This window comes from Simochromis diagramma, unplaced genomic scaffold, assembly GCF_900408965.1.
Source record: "Simochromis diagramma unplaced genomic scaffold, fSimDia1.1 OVJJ01000320.1, whole genome shotgun sequence".
Classification (NCBI taxonomy): domain Eukaryota; kingdom Metazoa; phylum Chordata; class Actinopteri; order Cichliformes; family Cichlidae; genus Simochromis; species Simochromis diagramma.
In genome coordinates this window covers 10446264-10470965 of record NW_024386773.1, presented here as the reverse complement: position 1 = coordinate 10470965, position 24702 = coordinate 10446264, and the positions used below count along the sequence as shown (strand labels likewise).

General features: G+C 37.9%; 1 protein-coding gene and 1 long non-coding RNA gene across 2 annotated transcripts in view; one reads left to right on the top strand and one right to left on the bottom strand.

Annotated features, from left to right (window-relative positions):
* Nucleotides 1–24702, top strand: part of LOC120718904 (cadherin-22-like) — a 173177-nt gene that overhangs the window by 119352 nt on the left and 29123 nt on the right. Inside the window, exons 5-9 of the mRNA XM_040007637.1 lie at nucleotides 11616–11735; nucleotides 14355–14522; nucleotides 16076–16257; nucleotides 16735–16991; nucleotides 19725–19861. Coding sequence (XP_039863571.1) covers nucleotides 11616–11735; nucleotides 14355–14522; nucleotides 16076–16257; nucleotides 16735–16991; nucleotides 19725–19861 — 864 coding nt within the window. The remainder of the gene's footprint in view (nucleotides 1–11615; nucleotides 11736–14354; nucleotides 14523–16075; nucleotides 16258–16734; nucleotides 16992–19724; nucleotides 19862–24702) is intronic.
* LOC120718911 lies at nucleotides 953–24702 on the bottom strand. The gene is made up of 2 exons (XR_005692593.1): nucleotides 24343–24702; nucleotides 953–1235 (listed from the first exon to the last, which is right to left on the bottom strand). It is a non-coding gene; the product is annotated as an uncharacterized LOC120718911 (long non-coding RNA).

Genomic DNA, 24702 nt, shown 5'->3' with positions numbered 1-24702 from the left:
TGTGAGATTTGAATTGATTCTTTTTCACAAAACTCTTTGTTGATTCCATTTGAATTTGTTTTTTGAGGACTCTTAGAACATGTTATGGCATAACTATTACATGCTGTAACAATAACATCAATTAAAGTCTTAGATGAGAAAGACGTCCATAATTTTACTGAGTGGTTCCTCAGGGCTAGTTCCAGACACTGGCAGCCCCCTTTTTGATTCTGGAGGAGGGAACCAATGCACTGACTTCAGTAGCCTTGGCTCTTGATACAAAGGATGCTAAGTGAATCTTCATACACTTTGGGAGGCAGAGATGGAGACAGACATCTTGGAAACAGGAATGTGGAGAACATGGAAACAGGGCCCAATAAACACCAGCTGTCTGGTGATGTCACCTTTGATTGGAGGTGAGTACTGTCCATCTAGTTTACAAGTGCTCTCGCCCTTAGCCACCAAAGTGCAGACCTGCAATATACAAACAACTGTTGAAGAGCGAAGGTTGGTTGGACCTATAGCTGTAGCATCTGGCTAGAAAGACAATCTAGCATGGCTTTAAGGAAAGATCAGAGTTAAACTAGAGCTATTTGTCAAGTTCCTCAGCCTAGCATAATCACGGGAATTGGTTAGAACTAGCTAGCCTGACTGCGTGCAATAATAATAATAATCCACACGCAAATGGCGTTTTTTTTGTGAGATTTTGTGAAAACTCAGTTTTTGCGTTTACGTGTGGACGAGGAATACTGAGTTCGTCACGAAACGTCAAGGGTATGTACCTCTTTTCACGTGACGCTGTTGGCCACGTTATTGTTTACATGAGATGAATTTCTACAATGGCGGATATAGACAAAATACTGCTAATCTTACTATCTGCAGGTTTTACACACTTACATATACACACGCAGTTACTGTCCCTCCATTTAGAAAGGCAAAAGTATCACGGTGTAATTATTTTACGTGTTATTGTTTTTTTCCTGTGTAATAATATTCAACACTGCTATCAATACATTTTTCAAATAGTGTCTCTCTGTACAAAATGGGTTCAGAAACATAAACAACTGTGGGATACTGTTTGTCCGTGATTTGGACAGCCCAACACGTGCTCCCAATGCAGGGGAAACTAATTCTGTCGCAGAGTCCTACCTTGTCACTTGTGCAGGTGAAGCCAAAGGCAAGATATGCTTCATTATATTTTCTAGTATTTGGCTTGGAATGAAGTTGGTTTGGAAACATATTTGGTGATGCTTCATCTTCTGCTTTGCGTTTGTGTGGGAACCCTGTCAAAAACCTGTCCATTGTGCTAGCAGTATCCAAGCGCTCTTTTTTTTTTCTTTTTTTTTATTCATACCATGCCACCCCCCCACCCCCCTGCAATGGCTCTGCGCCCCCCACTTTGGGGAACTCTGGCCTAAAGAATATATAGCATTGTAATGTTTCTAATGTTGTTGTCATAGCAATAGTCTTTTGAAAATAATTACCTACTTTTGTAATGATAATATTTTTTTCCATTTTTCATTTATTTTATTTTATTTTATTCTTCATTTGGTGCCAGTTGAATCTATCTATTGTTTTTTTGTTGTTTTTTTTTCTTTTGTTTTGTTTTTTAAATTCTGCATTTTAATTTCAATCCTAGCTAGCGAGACAAAAACATAAGAACTTATTGAGACAGGTGAGAACTACCTCGGAAATGGTGTTATTAATATTGCAAAACCCACATAGTGAGGTTCAGTGTCAGTCTGGAAAGTTAGAAGTGGGAAAATACTTGTGTTGCTTTAGGCATTGTTTGTCTTCTGGTAATTGATGTTATAATAGGATTTTGGACTGGGAATTTACCTTTATACATCAAGTTTAATATGATGCTTATGAAGGTGGTTTACATATGATGGTGTGATCGGCTAATGTTTGTGTTTTGTGAAGCCTCATCATCAATAGCCGGATTGGATCCATCTCTTTTTTTCTTTGCATTCCCCAGCCATTGAGAGTGTTTAAATATTTATGTACATAGCTTTGAGCTAAGACTGAAAAGTTTTACAGACATGGAGGCTTAAGTAGTGTTAAACTAATATGGTGCAACTCTTTGACAATACTACATAGCTGTGTAGTTTTGTATCTTCTACACTTATGCAGTTGATAGATTGAGCTTTTAGATCTAGTACATATACTGCAGAGACATTATTAGCTGTGGCACCCCAAGCTAATACTTATGCTTCACACGCCCAGCTAATATTGAAGTAATAAAGACAGGCCTTTTCCAATTTGAAATCAGTATTACATCGTGTTACAACATGCATACTAAGACATCCAACACTCCTTTTCTTTCTGTCTTTATGTGAACTGACTAACAAAGAAGCACCGTTTGTTTGGGGCGAAACCATTTAGTCACTGAGATAGTCATCTTTCCCTTCCACACAAAGGTCAGTTGGAAACGTGGCAAGGAGGGTCAGATCTTAGTAGTGAAATCACTACAGGGTGAAAAGTTACCACAGAGCTAATCCTGTGATTGATGTGGTTCCATTAGAGAGGAACTCAGTATCTCTGAGTGGCATAGATGTGGCACAACATGACATCATCGTTGTAGCTTCTAACCTTCTAGCCCTGACTGACATGTTGCAGTGTCAAAAGAACAACATGCAGGCAAATAACAGTCTAATAGCAGAGATAGTGACCAATGCCCTCATCTTTTCCTCTAATTACCCAAACTGATGCAGTGCCAAATACAAACAACCGTAGCCTCAGTTTAAATTAGCATATCAATTGCTTAACCCCCAATTGATCATATCTTTTAAAGATAAAATATAAAGGAAGGGCCTTTATATGGACAAATGGAAAAACTACAAACTACAAACTCCATTAGCCAACAAAGATTTTCTTTAAGACACTGCTATGCAGTTTAAACTGCCATCATCTGAGGCTTTGGTAAATATTTCCACACTTCACAGTATGTTGTCTGTGTAATTATTAAAGGCCTTTGCATTTTATGTTTATATCTTTTTGATATAACAGTTGCTGTTGTTGGAATATTTTATTCTTGTGACCTGTTTTTACTTTAAAAGAAGCTGTTTTGATTTCAAGTATGAAAACATGCAAAGATAGAGGATATTATCACTGTTACATAGTAAAGAATATGCTGTGATATATTTGTATTGGCATATTTGTTACTGTCAGACACTGTGTGTTTAATAGATGCCTGAATTTAAATATAGAAACTGACACTGATTTAAAGTCAGAAGTAGAGAAAGAAAAAAAAGCATTTTGAGATGTACTTTTTGGGCCCTTTCTTGAAGGTCTCTACCTCAACTTCAAAAAATAGATCACTTATTCTAGACTGTACACAATGAACAGAGCGACTGACATTTAAAGAGTATTTGTAGTGGATAAAGGAAAGAATAGCACCAGACATAATAAAACTGAAAAAACTTGTTAATAAAGTTCTATATTTTGGTTGACATACATTTTTAAACTCTTCTGTGACACTGAGTGTTGTTTTAGTAAAATGGTTTATAAAGATTATGGTATAATATAAAAAAGTGATGAAGCAACAAAATGACGCAACAAAATAAAGCAGGTAGGAGTATCTCTGTGAGGAAGACAACAGCTCCTGCCTCTCGCCTTTCTTTTTTTTTCTTTCTCTTCTTGATCTTTTGACCTTAGTCTCTCTGTTTCAATTTAATACCAGCAAAGTGGGTGTTAGAGATACATTTCCCACTCCTTTTGCTCCCTTTGTATGTAATGCAAGTACACAAGAGGATTAGAGTAATAATCACCCTAGTGGCTGTGCAGAAGGCTGCAAATTACTGCAGTTACCATTAGGGACTCCCGAGCCTGTCATGCTAACAGTAGATGAGACATTTAGAGCACCAGTTTCACAAGAGCAATGAGATAAGGCAGGAGCAACTTACAATCAATATCGTCTGTCAGCCACCTTTATGTATATGACTCGTAACATCCAACATTATGCACTTAACCACAGTGTTTGAAACAATTGATTTTGGCTGATCTAAGTGTGTGTGTGTGTGTGTGTGTGGTTGTGTGTGTGAGTGATTATTTGTATAAAGCAATGCGTAAAGCCAGGAGTGGGGGAGTGGGGGGGAGGAGGGCAACAGTGTGTGTTTCAGTATGTTATGAGGCATCATAGTGTGAAATAGACTAGCGTGTTACTTTTTCATTAGAAATAAAATCAAGCAAAGTTACTTGAAAACTGTCTTTAGTTTCCCCAAATGAACTGACTTTGTGCAAGGAAAGTGTTAATGCTGATACACCTGTCCATCCATTTGCTTAACTAGGATGTACCCCACCACTCAGTTTGGATACAGGAAGTATCCGAATTATCCCTAACTTCAGTTTGATACCTTTGAAGAATTTTTTTTTCTTTTTCCACTTTTAAAGGGAAGGCTAGTCAGCACTGTATTTTTGTATCTTTTAATGTAAGATCCAAAGTTGCCATTTTGTGTTTGATTGTTTATTTATTTATTTTTTTTAATATTTATTTATTTATTTGTTTAAAACTCAGTACAAAAGCTGGAAACTATTGAGAGGTTAAGATCAAAATGGCTTACAGTTTTGTCCAGGAAACAAATAATTCTATGATCCCGTAAAATATGAAAGACAAGTTCAAGGTCTAACAAAGACTAGATTTACAATCTCTGTCATAAGAGATGAAAAATATCCCTAAATCCTTGTTGAGATCTTGAAGAGGATCAATGTAAGCAGGTCATTGGTTTTTATGACATGGCAGATTTTTCTTCCCCTTATACTTCATTCTCTGCCTCACTCTCTCCCCACCTCTCTCCTAGGGCATTTATGTGGATGAGAGAGGAATGAATCACAGTAGAAGTAGTGAAGAAATAACTTTTCATGTGAAAACACCTCAGCTTTTATGGCTTTACTAAATGATCCATAATGCGGGCAGGGAGCACTCAGTCCTGCAGATTAAGGTGGGTAGGAGTGGAAAAGAGGCTCAGTGCTGCAGCCGTTAGACCACTCCGCCGAAGCTCGCACCAGTACAGCACCAGCTGAGATAGGCACAAATCTCTTTTATGAGGCCCCTTCTTAAATAGCTGTCAGTCTGGTGTCTCACACGTGGCTCACTTCGCCAACTTCCCTCACAGTAATTGAACCATCTCTCCCAGAGTGCTGGAATGGTGTGGGAAGCAATTCCGACAGGCTGTGTTGATACCATTAAACCAAACTAATGCATAAATCTAACAATATAGCTATCGTCACCCACCCTCCACTGTATTCTCTGTGCCACAATCCTCCTCGATACTAACACACGGTCGGGGGTTAGTTTTCCTCTGAATATTATTTACATTATATATGATGAATAATTTTCACCGCTAAAGTAATATTTGCAATACAGATTGAATCTTTTTTTTTTCATCAGAAGTCTTTCAAGGCCTTTTAAATAGAGAGGATGCATTCCTAAAATACTAGTTACAGTAAATATTGTAACAGTTAACTTAATAGACTTAGCTATTAATCCCTCCTACCCTGTAGGGCATTAAGTACTTTAAAAAAGACAACAATAGAATTAGAGATTTATTAACTTTTGAATAAAGATGGGAAATAATGTGTAATAAATGGCTGCCATCCAACTCTAATTGCTTACCCATTCTGCTAGAGGCTTAAATGAATAGCAAAGCTATATCCTCATTAGCTGCTCAGCAGTGAAATGTTGTAGCCCTGTCTACTTCTCCATGGTCAGGCAAGTCACAGTGCAAATCATAGTTAAACATTGTTGAATGTGGACATTATTAAAACAGCAACTTTACAATTTGCTAAGCCATAACCAAATTAGTCCTTACAGTTCAGTTCAGCTGAATCAAATTCAGGTTACTTCAGTTATTGTAGCTTATTTTTTAATTGAATTCTGGTTTATTTATATAGCAGCAAATCACAAAAATAGTGATCTCATCTACAGTACTCAGGAGAAAACCCCAACAATCAAGAGACTCCCTGCGAGCAAGCATTTTTCAATGGTCGGAATTTGTTCCATAGGAAGAAACCTACTGGGGTTGAGGGAAAAGAGACAAGAAATGAAAAGGACAGAACCCTCGAGACAACACAAAATACAGACTGGGGGAAAGAGAAAGTGAGGGTGTCTCTCTCCTGAATCCAGACTGGGACCTAGTTCCACAGAAGAGAGGCCTGATAGCTGAAGCCTCTGGCTCCAATTCTACTTTTAGAACCTCTAGGAACCACAAGTACACCAATCAGACAGAACGTTATGACCACTGGCAGGAGAAGTGAACAAGACTAATTATCTCTTCATTATGGTACTGTTAGTGGGTGGGATATATTAGGGAGCAAGTGGACATTTTGTCCTCAAAGTTGATGTGGTACAAGCAGGAAAAATAGGCAAGCAATGTGATGGATAGACGACTGGGCCAAAGAATCTTCAAAAATGCAGGTCTTGTGGGGGGACTGCAGGGTCAGTATGTATCAAAAAGTAGTTCAGTGGATGGAACAGTGGTTCCATGGGGCTGCATGTCCGCAGACCAGTTAGGGTGGACATGATGATCCCTGTCTGCTGCTGAAAACACCAACAATGGTCACGTGAGCATCAGAACTGGACCATAAGGTGGTAAATGGACAGGTTGTTATATATCACTTTTCTACTCTGAGCACTCAAAGTGCTTTACACAACTTCCCTCATTCACCCATTCACACCAGCAGTTTCTTCTATGGTGGAAGAAGGTGGCCTAGTCTAATGAATATTTTTTGTTTATTTACATTACATGCATATCTGGGTGTGTCTGTGTAGCTTATCTGTACAACACCTGGCATCAACATACATTATTGGAAGAAGGCAGGCCCTCAGCAGAGACACTGTGATACTTTGGGCAATGTTCTGCTAGGAAGCCTGGAGTCCTGCCATCCATGTGGATTTTACTTCGATATGTACTATCTACCTAAGCTTTACAGAACATGTAAACCTTCTCATGGAAACAGTATACCTTGATGGCTGTGGTCTCTTTCAGCACGATAATGCACTTTGCCACAAAGGAAAAGTGGTTCAGGTTGAGGATTGGTTTGAGGATAACAACAATGAGTTTGAGGTGTTGCCAGTGAGGCTTCACCTGGCAACCTATAGGATTAAAGGATCTGTTGCTAACATCTTGGTACATACCACATACCACAGCATGGGTCAGGGGTCTAGTAGAGTCCATGTCTTGATGGGTCCTGGTCTGTTTTGAAAGCAAAAGGGGAACCAATACAATATTAGGCTGCTGGTCATAATTTTATTGCTGACTGGTGTAATTCTGCAGCCTGAGAGAGAAGTGCTCTATTAGCTTAATATGGTACAATGATGTCTTTAAGACATGATGTGGCCTGATTTTTAAGATGGATTTCAAAACATATGATCTCTCTTTCTTGTCCCCATTAGTAGCCTCATTGCAGCCTTTTAGATTAAATGGTGGCTTTTTCAGGAAATACTTCATTTCATTCAACCAGCTGGAATCACCATTAGTAACATTGTATAGAGATATTAAAAATTTGAGGTAGATTTTTTTGAACACAGCAAAAACAAAAACAATTTTTTGCAAAAAATATATGGACCTGTATATTTTGGCAGTTTATTTAATAATGTCTTTATTGGCAGAAGAAGGCGTTAGACATTGAATATTGTGACCTTTCTCCATTAGACATACTATACTTCTCCCGTTATTGTTATGTGCATTACATTTCATTATTTTTATTGACTCCATACAAGTATATCAACATTCAGATCTGCGTAAGTGTCACCAATGACGACAACATACTGTAGGTAATGACATCCCGCTGAAAACACTGAAGCAAGTCAGAACTTTAACAAGAACTCAAGTGCCAAACTTGCTGCTTCACTTCTCTTTTTAATATAAACACAGTAAAGAAGCATTTGCATTTATATAGTTCTTCCAAACCATCTGATGTTGCTGCCAGGCAGTATCCAGAAACAGCAGAGCATCAAACTGATTGTTACCTGAGGAATATTAAGATAAGGGAGTAATCCTATGGACAAAAAATGGTTTTGTTGGAGTTTCAGCAGTGGAGCCAACCAGGTAGGAAAAATTAACAAACCCCTGCCTGTTGCCAGTAATGAAAATGCCTAGCCTCTGTGAAGTCTTATGTTTTAATGTGATAAGAATGGTATCTCACTCATCCCCCAACTGGAACAGAGCATATCTTGATCTTTTGAGACTGGTACTTATTTTGCATATATGGGACAGGTAATAACTGGATGATACAAATCAGAATACGAATTTAAAAATTCATTCAAACCTAGTTGATATGCAGTACACTGAATTCACTGGAAGCTGCAATATATCAGGATTTCACTAATATCCTCACAAGGATGTTGACAGTACCAGAATTCATGATTCTGTGGCATTGCACATATTTGAATGTCCTTGTTCATTCCCATCTTACACCAGTTGTTTCCTAAAATATTTCATAGTGGCTATGCAATAGCTTTGTTTCACTACATTTGCAGAGGAGAGGGTGATGCCTCATATGATAGCTGTAGTTTTGCATGCAAGCTGGCAGGAGTACCATAGGTGACAGTGATAGAATAGTGATCCGAGCCATCTGATTTAATGGCTGGGTGGCTTTAATGGTAATCTGGCCTCTCCCTCCTGCTTCTCCCCTTAGGAGTTCTATTGGATGACAGGAAACAAACAGTGCTCTGACACTTCCCGCTCATTAGCATCATTAGCATACGGTCATTATGTAGCTGGACAGTAGCATGACAGGGCTCTCAGAAAGGCTACAGTGGTGACCTTTAGTGGACAACACCAGCTGTCAGTAATTACCTAAAGCATTCTCCAGAGGGATAGAGACAAAGACTGACTCCTTGTCCATGAGGACCTGTGGTGCCTAGGAATCTCTTTTTATCTTCCATTTGCCTGGAAGTGAATATATTTTTAGACAGAGAAAAAAATGTACTCACATCCTAGAGACAAGTATGCAGCTGTTTCCTAACCTAAAAAATAGGAAGCCTAAAGTTGTGTAGGCTTTAGGTGGAGTTTTAACTAAAATGTGCTACTAAATGTGGAGCTACGTCTGCGTTTGTGCTGCCAGAGGCTTGTTTGTGCACACTGTTGACAAGTATACTACACCCAGTGGAAAATAATGACTTAAACACCATTGCTCCACAAATTCCAAATTTAACATTTCATGTGGAAATGACTTTATTCTTTGTATTCTCTGTCTAAGTGCCTCATAATCATATGTAATTGTTTGTTGTAGATTACTTTAGCTTCTAACAGGCTTTGATGATACAATGTTGATTCTACAGCTTCATGTTCCCTTTCATCTGTGTGTGCAACCTCTGTATGAATAACAACTTTGAGCCTTGGTGTTGTGAAAAGATAATTTGAAACATCAAAAAATTTGTTTGGAAAATTATGGGCATGGAGGTGAAACAGCTAGTGGGTGCTGTAATATCTGAATGCATTAACTCCCCTCTTCCAAAAATAATCGCAGACAAGTATGCATGAACACAGACACAGGTGTTTGCAGGTACTCACACACACATGCTTTTAAGTCTCCCACACTGATGAATTGCTGTGCTCACAACCTTAACTACATTAACGGCGGTGCAGTCTGGTGCACTGTCAAATCACAGCAAGAAAGTTCTGGGCTCAAATCCAGCTGGGGCCTTTCGTTGTGGAATTTGCATGTTCCCCCTGTGCCTCCGTGGGCTTCCCTCCACATTCCCTGGCTTCTCAGCACAATCCAATGACGTACACGCTTTAAACTGGCTATAGGTATGAATGTTTAGTTTTTTTGTTTGAGTTAGCCCTTCAAACACTCTATGGCACCTGGCACCCCCAGCACCCTGTTACACCAAATTGGATAGAAGCTCAGGCATTAACAGTTGGGAACACAGTTAAGGTTTCCCATCCATTTTCTTAACTGCTTCAGCATCAGCCACACAGACTGGTTGATAACATCTGGTTGCTAGAGAAAAGTGTGTATTCCCCATCTGGTTGGTGAGTGGTTGCTGGCAGTCACAAAAAGGCTACTTCATTAAAAGCCTGCTTGTGATTTCTTTGATTGCTAGCAAATTCAAATGGTTTCCCATAGTTTTCACAAAAGATAACTGGCATGTCTACAAACACTCACTACCTACTTACTAAGTGGTACTCAAACTTGAAAAAGTGCAATGTAAACCAGCCTCAGATGTCTATAGGCTTTTATGACTAGGACCCAAGTGGTTAAGAAAACGGTAGGATAACCTTAAATATGTTCCTAACTTTTTCATAACAAGGTCCTTAAAAAAATCAAACAAGCTACTATACCCCCAGTGTTACTGGAGTTAGAAATAACTCCGGTGTAGAGGTAGTAATTCAGTAGTTAGTTCTAAAAACGTAACAAAACATGGAGCGCAACTTAGGCTTTATTACATCCACGAAATAGTGGCAATAAAATACAATGTTGACTCATCAAAGTGGAATTTTTCCTCACATTTCCTCTCAACGTATTACCCTAGGCATCAACATAGAAAAAAAGTCATATTGTGAGAAATGAAGAAGCTGAAACAAGATTGCAAGACTGCAAAAACCAGATACTATGTGTGTGAAGAGCTACAATGAAATTGCTCCACTGCTCTTTCTGTGCGACACATCGTATAATATCATTAAAGTGCAATTTAGACATTAAATTGCAGTTGCCTCCTCCCACTTTTGGAGCCCCCAGTATTATTTCAATGAATCAATCAATCAATCAAGGCTTTATTCGCCACGTGCAGGTACCCTGCAGTGAAATGGGACCCCCCCCCGACCTTACACACACAACACAGACATCACATGGGGATACAGGTCGGAGATCAGTAGCGTTACAGAAAAAACACTGAAATATACACTACAATGGGAAAGTACAAGAGGAAAAAAAAGAGACCTCTACTCATGCTGGGCTCCTGGAAAAAAAAAATCGTTAAACCCCCAGATTAAAACCAAACAAACAGCTCTGATTACAATATCATCAATATTGTTGTTGTGGTTGCAGTTGTATGTCCTAAGCTCCACATGACTATTTCATCAATTAGCATGTATATTGGTAGCTCAAATGCAAATAGAAAAAAGCCCTTGAAGGTGTGTAGTTTTCAGAAGAGTTTGCCAGTAGGCACACTCAGGGTATACATTAATCAAAAGACACCCAAACACACATAAACTAAGCCTACTTACATTGTTATTTTTAATTTTAGAAAATATTTATGTGTTACATTTTGTGGTACTGTTGGCATATTTGAGACCTGAAGACAAAGACGATTATAAGAATACTGACATACCTCTGAATGTATATTCCTAATGATAAATAAAAAATATATTTATTATTCCTCATTCCTTAATGAATGTTTGGTGTTGTCTTTTGAGAGCATAGATTGCTGTCAGATTGCTTTGTCTGTCAGTTCTAAATTTTGCATTTTTTACTGTGGTTCTACAACATACTGGCCAAAATAATAACAAACCCCTTACATTAATTATCATTTCAGTCTGTTAATTTTGTCCTCACAAAGACAGAACAGGCAGCAGTTTCATAAAAAAAACACTGACATCCTTGAGTCAGGCTCAAATTTGCATTTTAGGATTGTAGTATAACCTTAAAAGTTTGATTTCTTTCCTTTAACTGCTTTTTCTTTTCAAAAGGGACGTCTGTCATGAAGGTTACTGCATCTGATGCTGATGACCCAACATATGGCAGCAGTGCCAGAGTGGTGTACAGTGTACTGGATGGAGAAAAGTTTTTCACTGTTGATAAAAACAAAGGTAAGAGGACACATACAACATTCAATTAACCTTAATTTTTTTCCCTTTCTTTCTTTTTTTCTTTCTCCATTTTCTTTCATAAATATTTTAGGAAATCTGAAGAGACCATAATGGCCAAATCAATTAAAATATGTCAAAACACACACTTGTATGTGTATATGTGTGTGTATACATATATATATATATATATATATATACAAACATACAAGTGTGTGTGTGTGTGTGTATAGGATATAGATTTAAGTAAGGAGGATCTTACTGGTGTAGAGCCTATAGAAACAGTATGGCCTACCCCACAATCTTTCAGGACTGCAGGAAAAAGCCTGTTGGGAGGGATTTCCTCTCCAGGGAAAAGCACTAAGGTTTTAATGATTCCTTTTTGGTCTCCACCAATTTGATTCGGTCAGCCCAGGCACCTGGATGATAAATGGCTCTGCCTTGGTGGGACTAGTCAGGAGACTAGGTGGTTCATTCCAGCTTCTGCCTCATGACCTCTATTCCACCTACCTCTCTCCCTATCTTGTAGACAAACAGGCTAACCTAATAGGTGTGAGTCAAGAAGGTCAAAATAAAGAGGAGACAAAACAGCTGTGAAATCTACCTCATTAATATCACTCTCACTCACCTTGACAACAAACTCAATAACAAGTCACTGTTTTTTTTCTGTTGCTTTGGCAAAGCTGAAATTGCCTGAAGATGTTTTTTGATTATCCGAATACTGTCCTTTTAGCTGTTTTAAAATGTTTAAACCATACTATTTAATCTCCCCTTGACAAGCACAGTGGATCATTATATTATAAAAAATAAATATCTAAATTTTCTCACCCATTAAGAATTCTATATCTTTCTATGCTATTAAATTTTACCAAGAAGCATCAATAACAACAGTAAACTTGCGATGGTATACATCAGCCAAAACTGCAATATAAATCCCAATAAGTTATGAAAATGATGAAATAAGATTTTCTGCTAACTAAATTGTAACAATACTGAAAAAAAAAAACAGTTTTTACTTAATTATGCATATGGTTCATAACTATCAATTAAGCACAACATGAAGTGAAGTGTAGAGTGCCATTGGGCACTGAGTATGCCTTTGTGCTTCTAGATGTCATTCAAGCTTATATCTGTACTCTCTCAAACGGGGCTTCTTTATTTTCAAGGCTCAAAATAAAAAGGAAATAAAAGCAACACAGGTGCTGTCTATGAATGCAACTGCCAAAAGTGAATAAGTAGAGTGCAATGGCACCTGTGGTAAAAATGTGAAAACAGCACTATGTGTGCATCATCAGTTTTTAAAGCCACAAAGTAGCAGAAGGAATGAAGAGGTGACAAGTATAAGTCATCTTTTTTTAGAATCCATGAAGTGGGGAGACTTGATTATATTATTTATTTATTTATTAATTATATTAATGCAATGAATCACTGAAGCTCCATTTCACAGTTGATGTACACATTCCGGTCATCCAGTTACAGTGTTTAATCTTAAGGGGGGGTGATACGCTCTGGAGTATGAAGTGCATAGAGTTTTTTTTTTTACTTCTTTGATAAATAAAGACCATGCAGATTCATCTGCATATATAGTTTCTATACCATGAAGTTGGAGCACCACTGCTGTATACTTGTTAGAGATTGTGGCTTTACTTTCGACAGCCCTAATTTAGATGCATCCCCTCTGGCTTTGTTGGATAAAAGAGGAGCATGTCATCTGTCTCCAGCCCTAACTCTATTGCTGCATGTACTGTATTTTGGTTACTCATAGAACAGGTCCCAAGGCTAAATGTGACTGGAATCTGTGAGTTGTATACCCAACACAATGCAACCCTTTGGGAGTGAGACAGCACACCAAGACCGAGAAATATATCTATAGATTCTGATGCGAAAAATCCCAAGGGGTAACGTGGAATTATATTACTGCTGCAGAGTAAAGCAGAGAGCTACTGATATGGCTAATGCTGGGCCAATAAGGAGAGTGTCTCTTTTTAAACAGACCATGTGTTCGTTATATATATATATATATATATATATATATATATATATATATATATATTCAACAGAGTCTTTCACACCGTGTTATTAAATTCACACAGTCACTATTAACTGTTGTCTAAAATAGGCATTTAATAAACACTGGTTAGGCTTTTTTTGTTATGAATTATAAACAAATATTTGTCACTTCTTTGTTGTTTTTCTTCTGGTGTAGGCCAGAATTTGCAATTTTAACTTATGTAATACTTCTGCTGTTACTGCTACAAAACATGGTTTCCCAAGCACTGGAAACTGTGCAGTTCAGGAAAGCTGTCTCATGCCTTCATTGTCCCTCTATATATTATTCATCTTATTACAGCTAAGCCATAAAATGGTGTATGTGAAGAGTCACCAGTACAACATGGTCTCTCCCATCCATTCTGTTGGTAGAAGAGAAATGGAACGCATTGTACTTTTGCCTCCATAATGCAGTACTTATCACAAGTTGATCCTCAGACTGAGAGGAAATATAATTGGTTTAATGCACAAGAGCTAACCACTAATGCAACGCTTCCAGTGGTGTCACTTGCTAACTACTCTTCCTCTTTCTGCCACTCTCCCTTAAACTCACTTCTATCTCTCAATCATTAGGAATCATCATGACAGCAGTGGCAGATTTGGATCGTGAGACACAGGATCGTTACGAGTTGGTCGTCAAGGCAACAGACATGGCAGGACAAATGGGTGGTCTCTCTGGCTCCACCACAGTGACCATAGTGATCACGGACGTTAATGACAACCCACCACGCTTTCCACAGAGTGAGTGTATCCTGTGCATTCTCCCACTTTAGAAAAAAAAAAAGATAATGAGACAGAGATAGAGAGAAGCTAATGACTGGCAATGTGGGTGAAGAAAATGAAAGCCAAGGCACAAATTACAACAACATACAAGAAAATTGTATACAACCTAAAAGCCACTAAAAATATGCAGTAGAATAGATGGCCTGCATCCTGCCATACATTAAAAATAGCTCTATATATTGATAGACTGTACATTGTAATGTTATGGACGGGTTCTTTTTCAGCTGAATTTCTTTGATGCTCAACTTAGTCAACAAAATATATTTAAAAAGTAAAGTTTAATGTGGCTATAAATATTTTCTCTCAAACACAAAAAGACACTTAATTCAGTTGAGTAATAGTCTTCTTTAAAGCAAACCAAAATGTCCATTCAGCATACACTGTTCTTTAAAATAAATGTACCAATGTGCAAAAAATTGGTATATTGTAACAGTCCTAACTGACATATGATTGCATGTCTGAGTAAAGTAGTGCATTCCCTTCTTGTCTTTTTTTTTTTTTTAGCTCTTTCTTCATTCTGCTTCTTTGGAGTTAAACTAATGCTGTAACCCACAACAGTATTACTTTTGTAAAAGCTACAGGTGCAGCATCTGACAGTCTGTTTGATTGTATTTGATATGTCTCCACACACCTTTTTCTTATTCCTGTATAAATCTTTTTTTTCATCTCAGTAAATCATATTTACCCAGTCAGAGGGATAAACCCTGTAGGATTAAAGTTCCTCGACTCTACAATATAGTGAAGAAATAGAATCTGAATGCAGCTTCATAAATAAGGAGGATGAGATATGATGTGTATATGAGATATATGACACATATATTTTGGCGAATAACTTTTTCGTTTATTTTTTGTTTATTTTATTCTTGCAGTATTTTACAATAATCTGTGATAGGTCTCATTCATTTTGGTCTAGTCTTTAGAGTTACAGTTGACAATGTGAGTATGGCGACAAGTTTTTATTCTTAGTTAAAGATGGTTTAAATTGCAGATTATATGATATTGGTCAAATGATATGATGTAACACTAGGGTGAATTCTAATAGGTAGAGGGCTAGGGCTAGTGGGACTGTTAATATAGCGCTATGCTTTCATAGGAAATGTGAGAATAATAATGTTAATGTATGTGAATGCTCACTAATAACTGCATGAAGTCTACCTTTTTCAGTCCTTTCCTTTATAACTTTTCATTGGCACTCTAACCCCTGTTAGCCATTTCTTCCCTTCTTTAACAGTGCTTTACTTTATCTTTATTGATATCTCATCTACTTCCTCTTCCCACTTTTCTCTGTCTATTTCCTATCCATCTCTTCAGCGATTTTCTTCCCTCAGCCCTTTTCTACCTATGGCTATCCATCTATCTTTCCCTATCTTTCCTCCACTAGTGTTTTTCTCTTTTCTGTGTTACTTTTGGATCTCATCTTTCTTTTGTGTTGTTTTGTACACCAAAAATCTGGATCTTGGTTTAACTGCCTCTATATTTTCTACCCTTGGGCCACATACTTTATTTACCAGAAATGTACCAGTTTTCCGTGTCAGAGGGGGCTGCTGTCGGGACACCAGTTGGACGCGTCATTGCCACAGATGCAGACATGGGAGAGAACACAGACATGAGCTATCTGATCACAGATGGAGGGGAGCTCTTCAAAGTCACTACAGATATGGAGACACAGGAAGCTGTTGTCTCCATCAAGAAGGTAGATTTAAATGCTAAGAATACATTTCTTCTGATACAATTGTTCATACAAACAAACTTTTAAATATAGTCCTATTAAAAAATTAAAGAAAATGCTTTTATGTCAAGGAAAAAGTGAGTATATTTCCCACATTTGCTACATTTATTTTTTCCTTTGAAATAAATAATAAAAGTGTTTCTCATAAATGAAAGAATCCTTTTGTAACATGTGCATAATGGTGAAATCAACAAGAAGACATCCAGCTAGCAACAATACTTTGGTTCGCTGGAATCTCAATAACATGATAACGTAATATGTTAATATGAAGTGACAATATAACTTAACAGTTAGCCTGTGCTATGGGTATATTACTGCTCTGGAATTCACTAAGCCTTTTCAAAGATATATTCTCAAACAACACTGGATCTGTGCACATCAACAGTCTGTGCAAACCTGTACTTTTGTAATCTTTCTTTGTATTTCTGCTTTTTATGCTAGCCGCTGGACTTTGAGAACAAACGGACACACAATGTTGTTGTGGAGGCGGTTAATAAGCATGTGGACCCTCGTTTTGTGGACCTGGGCTCTTTCCGTGACCAGACCATTGTCCTGGTGAGCGTATCGGACACAGATGAGCCACCCATCTTTTACCCAGCCGATGGCACTATCATGGAAGTCCAGGAGGATGCCAAAGTAGGAGCCCTAGTTGGAATTGTTACTGCAAGGGATCCAGATGTGAAGAATAAACCTGTCAGGTATGGCAAGATCAATAAAGGTAGTGCTATATTATTGTAGACCTAAAACACACTTAATCACAGCATTCTGCATCAACCGTTTTTACCACTGAAGACACTTTTGAAGTTGAAAAATTTCTTCAAAGAAAAAATGACTTTTAAAAAACTGTAGTTCACTAGGTGATACACATGTAGCTGGTGGGCTTAAAGACAATTTCCTTAACAATTTCTCTTGAAGATGAAAATCCAAACAGCATTGTTATGTTAACAATTGATGACAGTGTACAGAACATTTTTCTCTCAGATCAACATGTGTGATAAAACAATATAATCTAGTAATCTTGTGTTTGAAGGTCTTTGGTTTATATATCCTCAGAGGAGCAATTGCAATGTGAGAAGGGAATGTAGATAAAGTCTAAGATAGTCTCACTGGCAGAGTATACGGCGACACACACAGGGCCTGTGCAAATTACCTTGATTAAAAATGCATGAGGCTCAGAGTTCTAGGTGTAATAAAGTAAAACACAATGGCAGCGCTGTCATTCACCAATGTCTTGGCAGCTGGCAGTCAGAATTATATGTGTGTCTATGAACGTATAAAAGTTTTGTGTTTATGCATGTGTCTTCACTAAGCGAGTAAGTTATTGAGACAAAGGGAGATGGGAGATGTTAGCGAGGAATTACCTACTGAATAGAGTTACCAAGCTCATGATCTCTGATAGCATATCCTCTATCAACTATGTATAATTATACAGAGGAAATGATCAAATGCACGCTCTGTGGAACTGATTGGCAAGAAAGCTTTTGTAGAACAGACATTTATTTTGACTTGGTGAAAACAAGTGGCAGCTGGCAGTGGACAGTAGCTATGTTCATGTGCTTATGTGTAATTTAAAAGGAATTTATAGTACTTTATGCTTTCACTGCACTATATGCATACATATATTCTACAACATATATCTGTATACAAACCGTATCCATAAAATTCACACTGTAGTTTAGGGCTGTGCGATATGACCAAAATCTCATATCCCGATATAATGTATAATGTAACATTTTCTGTAAATTCTGTGAATCTCGGGCAGCTCGACTTGCGGGAAGTGTTTCCAGCTACGCGTCATGTAGCTGGAGTCGAGTGTTTTAACCGATGCATGAAACTATACATTTTTAGACATAAGTTGTAACGGCCGCCGTTTTCTTTGTGAGTATTTATTACACAGCGTGCTGCGGGGAAAACGTTCTAACGTTTGAGTCTAAGGTTTATTTTTTAGCACCTGGCGGCTCTTTTTTACTTCTCATCCGTAAATAATCTGCTCTTTCAGGTGATTCATTTTATTTTGAAAAGTCTCAACAGGATCTTGAGCTTTATTGTGAAAGGTTTACGTGGAACATATACAAGCGGACACGCGATGGTGTTACCATCATTGTTGCTAACCACAACGCATAAAAACAGGCGCGTGTCCGTCCATAGTGTGGTTATATTAAATATAAGAGAAAGAGAGAACTTTAAGAAATTAATATAGCCACTACAGTGACCATCAAAACGATGAAAAAATATTGCCGTAAACGGTTTATTTTGCGACACCATGAAACAAACGATAGGATAAAATGAAACGATCGACGTTTTTATATCGTCATCCGATATATATCGTTATATCGAACAGCCCTACTGTTGTTTTGTGTGAAACTACTTAGAAGTGTGAAAAGCACCTAAATTTTGTGACACAGTGACAAATTACAACATTAAGTAATAACGGCCAATACTATTCAAAACTGTGTGGGAAGCAGGAGTGATTGGATTGTTGTAAATTGCAGTTGCATTATGTTCCAAACAAAGGAGGTTTGATTGTCATAGTGGGAGAGACTGCACTGGGAGACTCTCCGTTGTAAATCTAATACTTAAGTTACACTAAGATTTAACAGAGCTATGCACATGATGACACCTATATATACAGAACCTATATTGTAGGTATTATGTTTCTTTGTGCAATAGTATATCATGTTAGCACAGTATTTTAAAAACTTAGCTTTTTAAACAGTAAAAATATGTTAATGCTCTAAGACTGAATGATCACAATTAGTTTTTTAATGACATTACATGGCATGAGTGAAATATAAACAGAACATTCTAATATTTATCATTGTTTGTAAAATCAAAACCTGCTTATATTAATTTCTATGCTTTCTGTAACATGTAACCATGTCACTAGGTATTGCTGGCTGGTTTCCTTGACAAATAGGCTATCAGGAGGTGGTTTATGTAGACTTGAGTAAGAATGGTGTTTGTGTGTAGAAAAGAACTAAGAATAACAAAATATTTCAGCAGATTTTTGTTGACTCACCAGTCTTTTGAGAGCGGCACATACCCCAAAGAAGGAAAGATGAATTTGTGATTTTTTCTAGAGTGCACAATGAAAATTTAATGCATTTTTTTTCTCTGCATAAGAAAAGAACGAGTCAGTATATAAGGAAATATAGTGAAGGGGCATAGCTCTATTAAGGTCATAGAGCTTGTGGCAAGTCTCCTGTAAATGCTTTCAAAAAATGTTTCAACGCTTGTCATAACCATGTATAACTACTGCAAAATGTTATCTACAGATGTCTTTTTTTAGCCTTTAAGAGAATCTTAAAGACACAACATAATTAAGTTACTTAAAAAATGAAATGAATAAATAAATCATTCATTGTAATTATTCATCCATTTTTGTATTGACTTTAACATTTACATCCTAATTTTATTGTTTGTTGTAATAGGTTCTCCATCGATCGGACTACAGACCAGGAGATGATCTTTCATATTGATCCTGACTCTGGTGCCATCACGCTGGGAAAGATTTTGGACAGAGAGACTGCAGGCTGGCACAATATCACTGTGAAGGCTGTAGAAGCAGGTACATTGCTAGCCATTTCAAACTCTGAGTTTTACACTCTGTACAACCTAATACTAGTGTAATATTATTTATCATCAAATATTCTAATTTGCCAACTTTTCTGACAGTTTATTAGAACACTCTATAGTTTCAATCAGAAACAAAATGAGTTATTTTACTGATTTATTTTGACTTGTTTATCCTAAAGTGTGACATTAGAAGACCTAATGTTTGAATATTTCAAAGTTACTTGTGAAAGCAACTGTGTGCGTTCTAATGAAGCAAAAATTCAGTTTTAGAAAAGTATCAGCTAATGGTGAAGTCAGATTACAAACGAGTTACCAAAAAACAAAGAAAGAAAAAGTTGTGTCCTTAAACTGGATTGTATTGTTTAAAGATTAAAGATGTAATTTGCCTGACATTTCAACTAAAATTAACAAAATGTACATGTGTTTGAGCAATTTACAGCCAAATTTTTAAAACAAAAAAGCAAAATGATTGGCTAGCTTTGTTTACACCCAGTGCCTGCCAATGATTGTACAAGTTAAATTGGCTTTCTAGCATTTGCTGACTCCCAGCAGGGGTTATAAGGGGTGACAGACAACCTCAAACCAATGTCATCATTAGTCACCAAAGATGTTGGCACATTTTCAGCTGCTGTCTGTTGTGGCTTTTAGCTTTGAAAAAAAGTGTATGTTAAGAGTACACTCAAACAGAAGTAAAATTGTGTTGACACCTTCATCCATATTGTACAAAAACTTGGGAAAAAAAAAATCCAGTTTTGTTTGGCAGAAATGTCATACACACATACCTATACATACATACATACATATTAGGGGTGCAACGATACACAAAATTCACGGTTCGGTTCGGTTCGATACTTTGGTGTCACGGTTCGATATTTTTTCGATACAAAAAAAATGTTCATGCATTTTAATTGTCATTTTTTAAAATATTAATATTATTTTAACTCAAAAGTACAGTTTTTAAATTTAACCCTAACCCTTGTGCGTGTTTTTTATTTTGACAGCGAATGCGCACCTGCGGACCACTTATGTGCAGCCCTGGTTATTTAGCTCGTCATATTGCAGCCACAGAAATTCTTTTGTCCATGAAACCATAAACCTGCACTTTCTTTTTGCCTTATAGTCTGATTTGTCATAACTTCTCCGTTTTGTGGTAAGCTTTTCTTTGGCTGTCACTTCTTCACCCTGACCTGTCTTATTTGGCTCAGCAGAACTGAAATGCTTTTACACGCTCACTCACATAAGCTCAGCGATTCTCTGCGCGATCAACCTCTCACATGTTTAAGCTTGCTGCGGGAGATTTCACTTGTCATGTTTGCATAGTAAGCTAACGATTAATAAGACGATGTCAGAGGAATTGGTGCACAAATTATCATCACTCACAGATCAGTGCTGTCGCTCTCTATACACAGTTCGCACGATTGCAAAGTGAAAGCAAAAAAACAAGCGCAAATTCAAACGCGACTTCAATATGTCACATATTGACAGTGGCTCACCGATGCCAATGACATAATTACCCAGCTACATTTCTGAAAGAATGCAAAAGCATTGACATATATTTTTCCTACAATAGCCCGACGGGCAGGGAAGAGATAGATTTTGGTAGCCCGACTGAAAAAATCGCTAGCTCCGGGACGTCGGGCTAGCGATATTGCAAGCCCTGTATCTGATTGAGGAATCACTCATCTTTGGAAAAGAGAGTTTATTACAGAGAAATGGCTCTTTCCAAAATAAAAGCTATACTATCCGCTTCTTCTGGGCTATATTCTCAGCAGCATATTAAACATATAAGGAGAATCATGTGCTAACAGCTGTCTAAATGACTCGGCTAAAGTTAGTAGCATGCTTGTTGTTTTTGTCTTTGCACTAGGATGATGTCGGCGTAAATGTGCAGTCATATTCGTTGTGTTCCCACTAGTGCTTTCAGGTTAATCTCGTTGAAATGACCTTAACGCCACAACACGGCAAATCTCCGTTAACGAGCTACCGCCGATCGCTCCGTGCATTGGGCTAGACGGCAAACACGTTAACGAGCTAACTGCGCTAACACACTAGTTCACACCAATGTAATTGAGCATTGCATGGCACATCCAACATACTGTTTTACTTTAGTCCATGACTCGCTTACCTTCAGGGTCATACGTCACATGAAAACCAAAATAATTCCAAACGCCAGATCTGAATGTTGCAAGTAGAGCTTAACTTCTGTCTCGCTAGCTTGCCCTGCGCTCTTCCTTCTGACTAGCTGTCTGTGTTGAGCGCTCAGTGGATCTGCGCTCGACAGTGCAGCCTAGGCGGAGTAGTCGAACACAGATTCACTGAGCGCTCAACACAGACAGCATCGTCAGAAGGAAAATTGATAAAATAAATTACAAATGTTGTATTGTTCGATACATATGCGTACCGAACCGAAAGCACTGTATCGAACGGTTCAATATCGATACGAATATCGTTGCACCCCTAATACATATATATATATATATATATATATATATATATATATATATATATATATATATATATATATATGATTTCACACAAAGAGGTAGTGCGTGCACTTACAAAATCAACTACCTAAATTTAAAAGTGAGGCAATGAAACAAAAAGAGAGTTGTTTAATTCATATATGTATATATGATTACCCACTATAACCAACCGGACATAGTGGTGGTAGATAAACAGAAGAAGACGGCCGTAGTGATCGATGTAGCGGTTCCGAATGACAGCAATATCAGGAAGAAGGAACACGAGAAGCTGGAGAAATACCAAGGGCTCAGAGAAGAGCTCGAGAGGATGTGGAGGGTGAAGGTAACGGTGGTCCCCGTGGTAATCGGAGCACTCGGTGTGGTGACTCCCAAGCTAGGCGAGTGGCTCCAGCAGATCCTGGGAACAGCTAAGATACTGCGCAGGACCCTCAAGCTCCCAGGCCTCTGGTAGAGGACCCGAGCTTGAAGGATAAACCGCCCGCAGGGGCGTGCTGGGTGTTTTTATATATATATATATATTTGTGTGTGTGTGTTCTTTGGTATATGACTGAATGGCTTTTATGTCTTTTAATATGAGTATAACTCGAGGTTTAACCTAGAAACAGCAGTAATATGAGCAGAACTTTTATGGCATCTTTTTAAGATTTGGTTTATTTGTACAGATTTTACAATTTGCGATAGATCTCATAAGCTTTAAAGACTTTCTCTTTGAGAGTAATACTATTTTCAATCATTTCTTTCTAGACTTCACTGTTTTGACACACACTTTCTTCTACTTTTTTACATTTGAACACAGTGACAGAATATATTGTTTATTTTCTTTGACCATAACAAGAAAAACTGTTGGTCACAGATCAAAGGCAGCTATGTACTACTCTCGTTTTTCTTCCAGGAGAAAAATATAGTCATCGCTTTCTTGCTTGTCGATGAGTTGATGAATACATTGCTGAAAATGAATGAAGAGCTTACATTTTTTTCATCTCATTGGGTTCTTTTGTCACAGCAAAGAAAATGAAGAATGTAATAACTTGAGGAAGCTGGGGAAGTTATTACTATACCATTAGGAGCAAACTTGAAAAAGGAGGAAGCCTGGTGTTCCTCACTTTTTCAATCTTTTACAGATGAAGTGATTTGAGGGTTGCAGTGAAAGCAGGGGAGATTGCATTCTGCATCTAACTGGTATCCAGCACTACACATAGAAGCGGAAAAAAAACAATACCATAAACAACACGCACGCACACATCCTCCAACCACACACACCCATATTTTGCTCCATTGCGGTTTCTTTCACACCTCAAACATTTAGTAAACAATTAAGCAAATACAAGTAATCTGCAATAAATTACAGGTAGTAATAAAATAAACTACTAACTCTTTTAGGCTACGTCCACACCTACACAGGTATTTTTGAAAACGCAGCTGTTTCGTCCACACGTAAACGGAAAATCTCAGTTTTCAGTGATAGGAAACGCCGTTTACGTGTGGACGAGGAATACAGAGTTCCTCACGCAACGTCAAAGGTATGTGCCTTTTTTCACGTCACGCTGTGCGCCACGTTTACATGAGATGAAATGCAGAATGGCAGATAGAGACGAATGTATATATACTGTTACTGTTAATCTGACTATCTTCAGGTTTTACACGCTTACATATACACATGCAGTTACTGTCCCTCCATTTAGAAAGGCAGAGGCATCACGGTGTAATTATTTTACTGTAGTTGTTTGTTTTTTTTCATGTGTAATAATATTCAACATTGCTATCAATGCATTTTTCAAAAAATGCCTCTCTGTGCAAAACTGTGGGACACTGTTAGTCCGTGATTTGAAGAGCCCAGCGCTGCTCCCGACACAGGGAAAACCAATTCTGCAGGGGAGACCTACCTTGGCACTTGTGCAGGTGAAACCAAAGGGAAGAGATGCTTCACCATATTTTCTAGTCTTTGGCTTAGAATGAAGTTGGTTTGGAAACATATTCAGCTATGCTTCACCTCCTGCTTTGCGTTTCTGTGGGCGCACCGTGCTAGCAGTGGCCAAGCGTTTTATCCCCCCCCCCCTTTCATACTGCGCCCCCCCTGCAATGGCTATGCGCCCCCCACCCCCCCCCCCAGGGGGCGGGCCCCACGCTTTGGGAAGGTCTGCCCTAGACTGTGATTACCCCAATAATCAATACTGCCCAATCTGAATAGTAAGCAGTCTCTTCCACCACAAACATTAAGACAAAATTAGCCTTTCTGAGTCCTCCCAGAGCAATTTGGAGCCTTTTGTGGTCTGCCTCTTTGTGCTTGGCATTATCTCATAAACACGTTTTAATGTTAATTGAACATTTAAAGCAACCGTACACCTTTCAA